We start from the raw sequence: 13,440 nt of genomic DNA on the forward strand, positions 1-13,440 counted from the left end.
ATACTACACCAGATGTCATAATCAAAGTTTACTGATATACGAAGATAAAAAAAGCCCAAGTCAGCATTTCGAACTATTGATACAAATTTTTCGGACAATAAGTAGAGGTAGGATTTCTGTCAGGGCTTGAAAGAAACTTCAAAGAAAGAAACCACTTATGCTAGATAACCAACTTAAAATTTCTTATAACTAATAATAATTATGCTCCAATTACTTTGTTAAATTGTTTTAGTCTGACATCAGCTCTGCCTTACATCTTCATAGAGGATTTAGTTTCACAATTTATGCATTGCATGTTTAATCCTACATTAATTTGCTTTATGTCAGCACTAATTAACATTTTGTATGCTCCAACTACTTTGTCACATAGGTTAAAGTCTGATATCTTCATAAAGGATTTAGTTTCACAGTTTACATATCGCTTGTCTAATCCTACATTAGATACAAATTTACTTTATGTCAGCACTCATTAATAAACTATAGAAGAATATCTTCACAAAATCACACTAGTGATATTGCATTAAATTGCACACAATAGCATTAAGTGTGGATGGCAATTAGAGTCACTTGCAGGTTATTGAATCAACTAATCCACTAGAGACATAAAATTGAAGAGATGGAAATGGATCCATAGCTAAATCGTACCTCTGTGATCTGTATCTCATTTTCTTCAAGCTCATCTGCAAAAGCTTTTACATGAATTAGGTACTCTTGTCCTGGAAAAACATACCACATCACTGATGGAGGAATAGGTGTTATCCCTTCAAGATGAATGGAAGCATTCGCCAAAGGTACCAGAGATAAACAAAGTATTTTGGGGATAACAACATGCAAAGATGATGTCTGTATGTGACCAGAAACTCTGGTGTCCTCTACAACAACATTAGTAACTCCAACTTCCAAGGTATGAGCAGTTCCTAATGTACTATCTACCCATGCCACCGACGAGTTTGTCACTTGCCACCGATGATGTTGGGATGGCAAATCAATCGCTACAAGAAAGAAAAAGCAGTATAAAAAAATTAGAACCCTAGAAAGAAAATTTTCCTAGAGATACGGAATCAAACCCTTTTCATTTTTGAGAGAATCAATTATAGCATGGAGACATGGATAGCACAATTACAGGCCTACCTACAATTTTATAGTGGACAGCTAACAATAAGTTAGTAACAATACTGCCATGCAATAACAAAGTAGGAGAGAAAAGAGCACATAAATAAGAAAAATCCTCTCCTTTGTCACTTGAAATTTGGAATTGCAAGGATGCACCAAATTTCCCCTCCATTTATGTCTCCCTCCTGCACAAGCATCTCTTTTTTTCTTTGTTGTGCCCTCCTCCCTCTCTCTCTCTCTATCTCTCTCTCTCTCACCTATGTGGAACACCTAAAACAATATCCACCACCCAAAGCACCAAAACCCAAAAAATCTCATTACCATGACCATGTTATATATATATATATATATATATATATATATATATATATATATATATATGGATTGTCAAGCCGACACAATACTAGCATGTGGCATTAGAGGTGACACTTGGCACCCCTCCTCTTGCCTCCTAACAAGTAACAGTGACCCACCACTATGAAGCAGCTCCTAGAGGCAATTTAACAGTGGAGGGCAGCTGGAAGAGGTGTTTCTCGCAGGGGATGATGGCAAAAGGGATCAATAAGGTTGTGATGACGGTGAAGGGTGAAGGAGTCGATGTGTGACAAGGAAGACAATCCATTCAATTGGATCATCTCTTAAGTTAGATCCACCCTAAGCAGATCCTTTATATTCTCACAACCCATTCATCGTCATCTTCTCTATAGTTAGGGCACGGTAGTGATCGATGAGGAGAGTAGGTGATGGCAAGGGCTTGACAAGGAGATCATGTCATCGATGATGGAGGCTCCATAGGGCAGTAAGTACACAGTACACTCCCTCTCTTTCTCTTTTTCTCTCCCTCTCTTGCATAGGATCGACAGTAGAGCCTCTGTTCTTGCAGCACAGCCCACCGGCACAGAAATCCTTCTATGTATGTGTGTGTGTATAAAGATTTTATTTATTTATATGTCAATTTACCGAAATCAATTTACCATTTTTCCTACCTCTCTTCGTTACTCTCAAAATTAGATTTTTATGTAGCACCAAAACAGTAAGATGTTTGCTATCAAACTGGCAAATGAAGTCCTGCTACTTTATAGTGTTGGTTATTGAAAGATATAGCACTGAATAATCCAAATAAAGTACAAAGAATTAAATGAGAACCATCCCCATGGCCCTATACCTACAGAGAAGGATTTTATTGCTGCCACTCATTGCTCCGAAATTTGCAGGGCAGTAGGAAAGTGATGTTGCCACTCATTGTTTCCTTTTAATACATTTTCTCCAAAATAACTATAAAGTTCCAGTGAAAATGCTGAAACTTTCAGACTTTCAGTGTCTATATACCTAGATAGAGGATTTTAGTGCTGTCACTCATTGCTCGGTGATGTACAAGGCATTAGAAAAGTGCTGCCACTCATTTTTTCTTTTTGATACATTTTCTCCATAATAATTACAAAATTCCAGAATTTTCATGTGGGATACTTACTCGAAAGAAAACGCTGAAAGTTCCAGACTTTCAGCATCTATATCTATACAATAAAGTAATTTTAATTAAAACCGCCACGACAGGGCCACATTGGTTGTTCTCTCTCCTACATGGGGAGAGAGAAATGTTTTGTAAATGAACTTGCTACTGGAAATATAAGTTTTTATTAAAATAATATTAATTATAAAAAAGGTCGTAACATATTAAATATTTATATATATATAAAGCGTTTAGCCTCAGCTATTTAAGACCAGCTATATGGATCCTTCTCACTCCAGTAATGCTCATTCCTTTAAGATCTATTTAACATAGTTTCTTGACAAAAGTTTTATCCTAGCTGTCAACCTAATAAACTTCTCCTCCTTTATCCAGGTGTAGACCAACTATTGAGAGAAATATAGTGATCATGAATAGGCAGAGTTGCACAGATTTCTAGTATCATATATTTCAATGTACAACCAGCACAAGTTGAACAATTAGCTAGAAAGTAGTGATAAGTATGCCAACATATTTTCTTAAAAGGCTAATATTAAAGATAAAAGGAGAAAACCTTGAACAGTGTTAAGACGAATAACCCTAAGTTTGTAGTTTATCAAAGCACCAACAGTGACAAAGATTGGTGATGGTGGATCCAATGACATAGCTTCAGCAACAGTCAAGATGATCATGTCTACCACATGATGAAGTTCTGGCTCAAGCAATTGGGCACTAACAACCTCATGGCCAATTTTGACTCCCTTTACAACAAATAAATCTGAACCAATACCCTGCAATACCAAACAAAAAAGTTCAAAGAAAAAATATTTAAACAAAAAATATAGGTATCCAAATTAATTAAAAGGAAGAAGAAATAATGAATCTAATGTGGAAAAATAAATAACTGTTTTTAATGTGCAAAAGTGTCATACATACTTCTTCTTCAAGCTTTATTTGTGTATCTAGATCACCACAGAAACCACCACAGTCACTTAGAGGTGTTTCCTTCAATGGCACATGAATGAGATGATAGATATTATCAGTTTCAGAAGATTTAGGCACAAGCTGCCACAAGAACTGTAGGCCCACTAAAGATGAAAACACATTCTCTGAAAGAACAAAAAGAAAGTCAATATCCAATAGCATGGAACATAATACTCAGCAGATTAACTATAAGACAGGTGAGGTCTGAAAAAGAAAGTTATCATTATTACTTGAGAAAGAAACAGCCAAATAAACTCATGAAAATTTTCAACATACTGATACGTTTTAATTCATCGGTTAGATAACTAGCAGTAATTTGGTTCTTTAACAATTTCCCTCGTCTATACCATCTTAATGTCTTGAAGACTTTTTGGAGTGTTTGCTCCTATATTTCATAAATTGTAGTCTAATTAAATTATTTTTTCTTTCTTTTGTGAATTTTAAGTTTCACGGTTTCCCTATCATGCACTGATTCAACCTTTATGTTGCTTCAGCCTGGTACAGGAGAAGAGTTGCAAATAACATGCTTTGCAGATCTAATTGTCTCCCACAATTTACACTATCAAACTCTCATGGATCAATTTGTATTGATGAGGGAAAAGAACAGTATGGTGAATGTACTGGTTTGGTAAATCCCTATGATGGCTATTTTATAGGCTGAAAGGTATTGCATCAAATCATCCAACTCCTAGACTCTTCGCACTCTTAAAATTGTTTTCCTACTTGTTCTTCCTTTTCCTACAGACCACAAAGAAAGGAAAAGAAACACACACAGATACTTGATCATACCTGCAATAGTAAAGACCTAATCAGCTAATAACATGACCCCGATTGAAGACCCCTTGCTTATTCCCAAATGACCACATAGAAGGCATCTCCCTTGCTCCCAGCACACTGTTATGTACAATTTCCACTGTTGAAGATCCAGAAACTTTACACTTAAATCTATCTCAAGAACTAACAAATCCTACCACACTGTTTTCTAATGCAATAAAACAAGTGGGGAAAAAACCAGCAAGGACTTCCTTCTTTTGTCTGATTTCGATTCATTCAGCCATTAGTAATTTAGTAGTAAGCTATATTCTTAACTTAGATTGTTTATAAAATCTGTTATCAGCCTGTCAGCATGTCTAGGAGTTTTTGTTGTTTGGCCATTCCTTAGTCTCGAGAGCAACTAAACTATATCTACAAGATCCAAACTGTAATTCTAATATTATTGAGCTTTCTCCAGTATTTGGAGGACTGATAACCTCAGCATTCTCAATTGATTTCTTCACTAACAGCCCCAAGGAGTTGTGTAAAAGAAGCATTCCAAGTATTTCCAACTCAAGATTGGATATAAAGTTGCGGAGTATCACTATGATATAAATTAACTCGACAAAGTCCAGTGAATTCTAAAATCTGCAGATAGTTTAGATGGAATTGGATGGGATAGACAAACAGAAATGCATACCTCTCAACAGTATGACCCAGAGAGGGAGCATAGCATGACAAAGTAAGTTTAAATTTCCTTGCTTAAAAGGAGATCTTTACTAATATATCAATATGGTGAAAAATGCTCAACCTTTTGCACATTAACTCGTATATCATTAGCAGATATTATATACAGTACCTTCTTCATCAAAGGCACGAATACGCAGCGTGGCAAGTTCATCCAGATCAATCTTAACAGAATGATGGAATATTTGGATCCGTGAGATTTTATCAATAAAAACTTTGCAGCGTATTGTGGTTCCACTGTGAAGATCAGTAGCATAAACAGATGTCTCTTTCCGACCAATATAAGGGGCAATCGATATTAATCTAGCACTAGTAGAACACTGACTACTGACGTTATACTCCGGCTGAACATAGAGAATATCGTGATGATCCCATGACCTGTCATAGGACAGCGATGGTATTTAACACCACTTATAAAAGAAAAATGCAAAACATCTTACTATAGCAAAATAGCAGCTAATGTAACAAGGACACATACTCATCGAGTGAACCATGACAGATACAAGGGAAAAGAAATAATGAAAGAGTTCACAAGATTGAGATGCCAAATGCTAATTCTGATACATCAAATGATTAAAATGGTAACTTATCCAAGTTGAAGTATAGATAGAAGAATGCAGTCCAAGACAATGTTTTAAATAAGAGTGGAAGATATATAGATGCCAAGAGATTTATGGCATGTGGCTGATGGCAGTGACATGGTGGGTGATACGACACCTAGATGGGTTTTAAAATAAAAATCTTACAAATATATTATTTATCTATCTAATGTATAATCAAATAAAAAGGATGAAATTTGATAATTAGTGACTGTTAGAGGCCTTCATGCTCTCCCTTTTTCTCTTTTTCCCCTCCGTTCTCTCCTAAAGGTTCTATTCAAACAAGAGAAATTTTCTCTTGCAACTTTGTCTTCTCTCCTCTCCTATTTTGTCCATCCAAACTTAGAAATTTAAGAAAATGGAAAAAGTTAGTTATTATTGGTTGGGCTCAAAGCGCTAGAACGGGTTGCTATTTAGCCTGCTATCACGAGCTGCTATCTGCTAAGGAAGATGCCTCAGCCCAAAATGCCTTTCTAGGTTGCTACAACAATTTTTGGAACATTGATCCAAGATTAACATCATTATGTTTCCAAAAGAACTGCATATTGCTCACCTATGTGCCCACCATATGTGGAACATACTACAAACCCATATAGAAAGTTGTCTTAGCATTATGCAAAAGGATCAAATATGGAGGATGACAATGACAAATTTTCAATTAGATAGGCATGCCGAATTGGTTTCATATTGCTTACCAAGTTAACATATTCTTAGGAAAAATATTGTTCTTATATATGGTGGGTTACCTGTACAAATTTAGTCTTTTATTTTATTTAAATTTTTTATTTATCTCTTTTGAGCCTATTTTTTTTCCAAACATCCTTCTAACTCTTACAGTTTGCAGAACATTGGATAGCATTTAGCTAGCTATTTCACAGGAAGATTTGATTTTTGTGAGCACACAAACTGAAATTTCACTAAAATTCAAGTGGCAGGACTTGGCAAGTACTTCTATAATTGCATCGAAAATTCTCTCAAATTATTAATCCACTTCAACCTATACTAAATGCAGTTCAAGGCAAAGCCTCATTTGACAACTAGGCATGTATCTCTGAAAATCAAATAGTGCACATTTTCCTTCTCATATTTGCTTTCATGCTCTTCACCCTCACCTATCACAGTAACTTGGATTCCAGTTTAGTACTATATCACCGTTAATTAAACGAATTCATTGGAATAGGTGTTCAAATAGGTGTTCAACAGTTACGAACCTATCTTACTTTCTCTAATTATCTAAGCTGCATAAAATTCTAGTTATATTCTTCTCACAGTAGCTATAGAGAGGCCAACGAAGAAGAAATGAAGAATACATGTCAGGATCAAATAACACTCTCATCTTCACAATAAAGTGACCTCTATTCAGTTCGCTATCTGCAATTTTCAGTCAAAAAAGAAAAGAAGAAAGAAACTGGTAGTAAATAGTGATAGCAACAAAACTACCAAGATCTATATATATGTGTAGCTAAAGCGAAAGAGACGAAAAGGGAGTACCAGGAGAAGCAGCCATCGCTACCCTGAAGCCGGTACTCCACTGGGTTGGTCATACGAGGAGGCAAGAGGACGTTCAGATCCCCTATATGGGGCCCCGACAGAGATAACGATGACAATGCCGACGCCGCCATCCCCGCCACCACCAGTACCACCAGCCCCGCCGCCGCCGCCGCCGCCACCGGACGCCGGACCATCTTTCCTCTCTTCCTCTCTCTTTCTCTCTCTAGTTTTGTTCGGAGAGGTGGTGACCCGCGAGATAAGCCCTAAAGGGAGAGGGGTTTAGAGTGGAGAAGCCTAGTGTGATGAAGCGAAGTGATGGCCATGTGATAACGGTTAGGGCTGGAGGTGAGCAGACAGAAGTGTAAAGTAGGGGCGGCAATCCATCGGATTAAGCGGTTCGAGTCGGGTCAACGTCACCCCAATATGAACACGATCCGATTATTAAACGGATTATATTTGGTAGACATAAACATGATCCGTTTATTAAACTAGTAACACGACACGATCCGTATAATCTATTTATTAAATGGGTCGGGTTAACACGGCACGACCTATATAACCCATTTAATAAACAGATCGTATTAACACGATCGAAATATTATTTACTATTTTACCCCAAATAAAAATTAATATTTACTAATTTACCCTATATAAATAATACATTATACAATAATCTCTTTTTAGCTCAAAATTTATACAACATAAAAATAATAATTCTAAGCATTAAGCCATTAACCTTGCATTCGATCCTGGCTTAACCCTGCAATTAATCCTAACACAAATAGGATCTATTATATAATAAACTCTTAGTTATACAAGTCATTGACCCACAAATCCTAACACAAATTCTTAATTACACTAGTAAGTCAATAACAAATCCAACTCTTCGACAACGGAGATCGGAGACCGACGGCGATGGTGCAGTAGATCGATCGACCGAAGGCGACGGCAATGGCACTGGTGTGCAAGAATGATGGTGATCTGTCAGAAATTTGAGGAGAGAAAAGCGATAGTAGAGGCGAGGCCGCAAGAGGGTGAAAGGCCCGTAGAAGATATGAGGAGAGAAGGCTATAGTGGCGACGAGAGCTTACCACGGGTGGTAGTGGAGGAGAGAGAGAGGAAGGGAAGAGATGATGGGATTTCGAAAAAGGTGGGATCTAATGAAAGAAGACCATTAAGCCGATCTAATGGAAGTGGGAGCTTATCGCCGTCTCCACCACTGCTAAGGCCATCATTGTCCTCTCGATCGTTGCACCATTAAGCCAATCTAATGGAAGATGACAGCAAGGAGACGACTGCGAGCATGGGTAAGGGCCAAGGGATGACGGCTGCAGGTATGGATAAAGGCCAAAGGGCGACGACTGCAAGCATGGGTAAAGACCAAGGGGCGGCTGCGGGATTGAGATTTGGGGACTCACTCAAGTAATTGAGCTGTGTTGGATTTAGGGTTAGGGTTAGAAAAATTTAGAAATATATATATAGCGGGTTGGAGAGTTGACGGGTTGACTCGACCCAACCAAACTCGTTTACTTAAACGGGTCAAGCGGGTCAGTGGTATAAATCCGAACACGACCTGAGTAATAATCGGGTTAGGCGGGTTGACCTATTTATGACCCAAACTCGATTAGATTAAACTCAAACCTGATTCACAGTCGGATTATCGGGTCAGGTCAATTTTTGCTAGCCTTAGTGGAAAGCCATGATAATAAAAAGAGGTGAGCGAGGAGCACGACATTTTAATTTAGGAAAAAGAAATTGGGAAAACAGTTAATTTGCAATATAATTTCATTTAACAATATATATTAGGGTATATTTTATAGTTTTACACCCTCCATATTTAGCCCAATTTCAGCTCATCATTGTATACTTCAAACTTAGCCACTACCATTAGTGTACTATAAAAAGTCTTAATTACCCCTGTGAAATATAATCAAATTTAATAAGGGTGATTTGTTCTATAAATCAATAAAACTTATGTTTTTACCAATCTACTCATTTTAATTTAAATTTACAGTTTCACCATTTTTTTGGTAAATTGGTTGTAACACCCTTGAACTTTTTTTAGTGGAGAAAGTCATAATCACATGCAACATTAAATGGCTTAATGTGTAGATTAGACTTTAGAGGAGACCGAGGCTAGGTAAGTATAAAGAGAGGAAATATATATTATATATTTTCAAGTGCGTACCTGAGCCGCAGAACAATAAAAATATATACAATATTTTCAGAGGTGGAGTTTCTTTTCATGGATTCTCCCAATAGAAGAAAGATATTCCTTACTTTTATTTCAATTAAGTGTACTTGAATTATGTTTTTTTAGTTAGTAACTTCTGATTCCATATATACTTACCTGTATTATGTAGATACCAACTCTAAATTCCATAGTTACAAGATTCCATTATTATAACTATTGGTTCTTAAGATACTAACTATAAATTTTAGATAAAATACATTATGTTATAAATAATAACTCTAAATACATTATGTTATAAATAAAATAACTCATTTATTTAATTTAATTCTATATATAGTGACTAATAACCTATTTCATAGATACTAACACCAAATTTCATAGTTTATTATATTCGTAACTTTGATTTTTGTAGTTACTAATTATATATTTTGTAATTACTATCTATGGATTCCTAATTACTAATTATGGATTCCTAAAAATATCTATGAAATTCACATATATATTTATAGAGTCTGCAAATAAATATATTTATAGAATCGAAAGATGAATTTTTCACATAATCTAAAGATGAATATTTATGGAATTTATAAATATTATCTTAGTCCATCTTTTTTATGGTTATATATTTTACTATCAAATAAACATATATTACAAACATTAACAAAGAGATTTTCATGCTCAATAATGTCGATAAAAAAATAACTTTATTTGATGAAAAAGGGTACTTAATGGCAGTATCATATTCATCCTCTTTTATTAATTTATAAAATTTGATCTTCAGTTTTAGCGTGATGGAATTATTTTTAATGTCCGAGTATTTTCACCTAACAACAAAATATTTTATACTCATCCACTCTTATAGTACTCTTGTAGTTTTCTAATCCATTTATCTTTATTACTTATAATTTACATTTTGATAATATTTATATCTTTATAGTTGAATTATGTTTTATTTCAAGCTTGATTCAAGCCTAATTATTTCAAGCTTACTCAGGCTAAAAAATGGTTTGAAATTAATAAGGCTTGAAATTGCTAATTGAATAGCTTATTTAAGTTCAAAATTGGCTCGAGTTCGAAATTAGCTCGGATTAAAATTATTTTAATTCAAGCTTGATTATAAAGAGGCTCGAAATTAATTTTAATCTAAGTTTAATTAGAGCCAGGCTCGATTAAGCTAGGCTCGTTTACACCCCTACTGTAGCATGTAGCATGATGATATAAAGGTAAAATTTTCTAGCTAATGCTTTTATTGGAGAGGTGAAAGAGAGAGAGAGAGAGAGAGAGAGAGTTGGTGAAGCACTCTTTGTTGCTAGTGGGAAAAAATAAATAAAATATGATTATGTTGCTGCAAGAGAGCAATGGATAAATAATATGTATATTCTTTCTCTATATTTATTCGACGTTCTCTTTTCTACCAGCCCAGCAAGAGAAGTATAAAATTATATTTTTCATACTTTATAAATGGTATGAGACCCCTCCGTGCATTTAATGCTAAGAGATCCTTCCCCAACCCACCCCAAACCTATGTTGCCCCATTTTGTGTTTTTGACCAAATTGACCCTCTGTAGAAATTTATTTACCTATCCAACCCACCCAAACTTAATACTAAATAAACATATTACAATTAGATAAACTAGAGAAAAATATTGTGCAAGTGAAAATTATTGTAATGGTAAGTTGGTTGATACAAAACACTCAAAAAATAATGTCCAATTTAGTTTTAATATTAGGTCAAAACATGTGTTTGTGAAAGAATGCTCATATGAAGAAGATTGGAAAGAGAAAATGAAATCAACTCAAAATAACAAGTTTTAATTTTTGTAGCCTAGGTGCACGCCTCAACATAAAAATTAGATACAAGTATGTATATGATACAATCTCCCATTTTAGCGAAAGTTCGATCTATCCCAATTTTTAGATTTTGACATGACTTAACACAGAACTTTGGAAATAGATCCCAAAAGATGTCGCCATCGGATTGAAGTGAAATTTTGATATGTTGTAGCATCGGAAAAGAGCTTTCCAACAAATCAAGTTTCAGGAGAATCGTATATTGAGATCTCGACATATCGTCTGATTAGTGGACGAACATCGAGGAGTATATCTTAGGATCCGTGGATGGAGGGACGAAATCCTTGGTGATGGTGGAGGTTGGTGGACCGGCGTTAGAGGGGTGGCACTAGTGAATAAGTGGTGGTGGAAGGGTTATGGGTGATGGAAGGGTTAGGGCAAAGTGATGGATAGATTGGAAGAAGGGGGAGGAGTGGGCCGCTAAGGGATTAGGGTGATTGGTCGGTCGAGGGAGGCTAGAAGCGGCGATGCCGGGGATCGAGAGAACAGGAGAGAAGAAGACGAAGGAGACAAGACAAAACTCAATTTATTCAATAATGATTCCATGATTGCCATCCACACCTTTAGAGGCTAACAAAATAATTCAAAAATGACAATTATTAACCCTAAATAGTACATTTCCGTTGACCGCGTTCGAACGCGCCCGATCGCGTTTGAACGCGCCCGATCGCGTTTGAACGCGCCCGATCGCGTTTGAACGCACATATTTCACACTTCTCTGGATGTGCGAACGCGATGCAGGCGTTCGCAGGTGCGTTCGAATGCACATTTCATACTCTCTGGATGTGTGAACCTGATGCAGGCGTTCATAAGCGTGTTCGAACGCACTCCATTCGCATTCGAACACAACATACATAAAACTTATTTTTTAAGAATTAAATACTAAAACAAGAGACAAAGATATTCCTAAAGTGTATCCATGGTCGAGACGACATCGGTGAAATCTGAATCGTATCAATCCACCACGCTTCCGCAACCTTGTCTTCAAGGTTTGAAATTGGAGAAGCGATCCATGATATCTAACTCTAGCTCCCAAGGCCAAACCCACCACATGGTTAGGCCCGATCTGGGCCTTCAATGCTAATACATGGAAAACCGGATGGATCCTGATTCCCTCAGGTAGGTCCAACCGGTAAGCTACTAGACCGATTTGTTATAGCACTCGGTATGGACCATAGTACTTATGACCAAGCTTTTGGTTCAAAATTGGCCTCAATGTGGATTGCTGGTACGGTTGAGCTCGAACGAACACCAGTTGATCCACCTCAAACTCTCACTCATGCTGGCCTTTGTCATGAGTCTGTTTCATGTGATTTTGGACTATTGCTAGGTGAATCTTGAGCCGTCTCAAGGTCTCATCTTGATTAGCAAGTTCCAAGTCGAGCTTGGTCCTATCCACCGCCGTGAGTCTATCGTGGGCACGCAAGATAGGAGGAGTGTGTCCATAAACTGCCTCAAATGGAATCATATCGATACTAGAGTGATGAGCGGTATTGTATGACCACTCAGCCCATGAAAGGAATTTGATCCAATCCTTTGGTCGGTCCGCCACAAAGCATCGCAATATTGCTCTAGTCCGCGATTCACCACCTCGGTTTGGCCATCCGTCTCGGGGTGATAAGATGAACTAAGGTTGACTTGAGTCCCTTGCAATCTTAAGAACTCGGACCAAAACTCGCTGATGAAGATGCGATCCCGGTCTGACACGATCGTCCTAGGCATCCCATGCAAGTGCGCCACTTCCCGAACAAAAATTTTAGCAACCTTTTTCACTGAAAATGGGTGCGTCAATGCTATAAAATGAGCATATTTTTTGCTTAGTCTATCCACCGCAATGAACATCACCGATTGTCCTCGAACCTCTGGCAGCCCCTCGATGAAGTCCATGGAGATGTCCTCCCAAATATGCTCCAGTATAGGCAGTGGTTGCAACAGCCTGCTGAGTTTGAGTGTCTCCGATTTGACTCATTGGTAGATTTGGCACTCATGCACATACTTCTTCACGTCTGTCTTCATCGCTGTCCATGTACAATTTTGGGCTAGCTATCTATTGGTACGTAATACCCCTTCATGACCTGCTATGAGAGTATCATGGAAGTGTGCTATCAATAGTCTCTGTAGCTCTTCGTTCCTGGGTACTTTGATTTGCCTGCACTCGAGTACTAACCCATCGCGCTCCTCGTGCTCGGGGTGGCCTGATGGGTTCTCTCTCAGCTCCTCCATGAGTCGGACTAGATTATTATCCTCAGCACTGGCTCTCC

General features: G+C 37.2%; 1 protein-coding gene across 1 annotated transcript in view; it reads right to left on the bottom strand.

Moving 5' to 3' along the window:
- The window catches only part of LOC140792260 (nuclear pore complex protein GP210), a 67,246-nt gene extending 59,780 nt beyond the window's left edge, over nucleotides 1-7,466 (bottom strand). The window contains exons 1-5 of the mRNA XM_073143136.1: nucleotides 7,135-7,466; nucleotides 5,157-5,422; nucleotides 3,497-3,669; nucleotides 3,135-3,351; nucleotides 646-992 (exon numbers count right to left, since the gene is read on the bottom strand). Coding sequence (XP_072999237.1) covers nucleotides 646-992; nucleotides 3,135-3,351; nucleotides 3,497-3,669; nucleotides 5,157-5,422; nucleotides 7,135-7,328 — 1,197 coding nt within the window. The 5' untranslated portion in view covers nucleotides 7,329-7,466. The remainder of the gene's footprint in view (nucleotides 1-645; nucleotides 993-3,134; nucleotides 3,352-3,496; nucleotides 3,670-5,156; nucleotides 5,423-7,134) is intronic.
- Nucleotides 7,467-13,440: the final 5,974 nt, after the last annotated feature.

The sequence above is a fragment of the Typha latifolia genome, chromosome 7, assembly GCF_019914945.1.
Source record: "Typha latifolia isolate L0001 chromosome 7, TyphaL0001v2, whole genome shotgun sequence".
NCBI classification, from domain to species: Eukaryota; Viridiplantae; Streptophyta; class Magnoliopsida; order Poales; family Typhaceae; genus Typha; species Typha latifolia.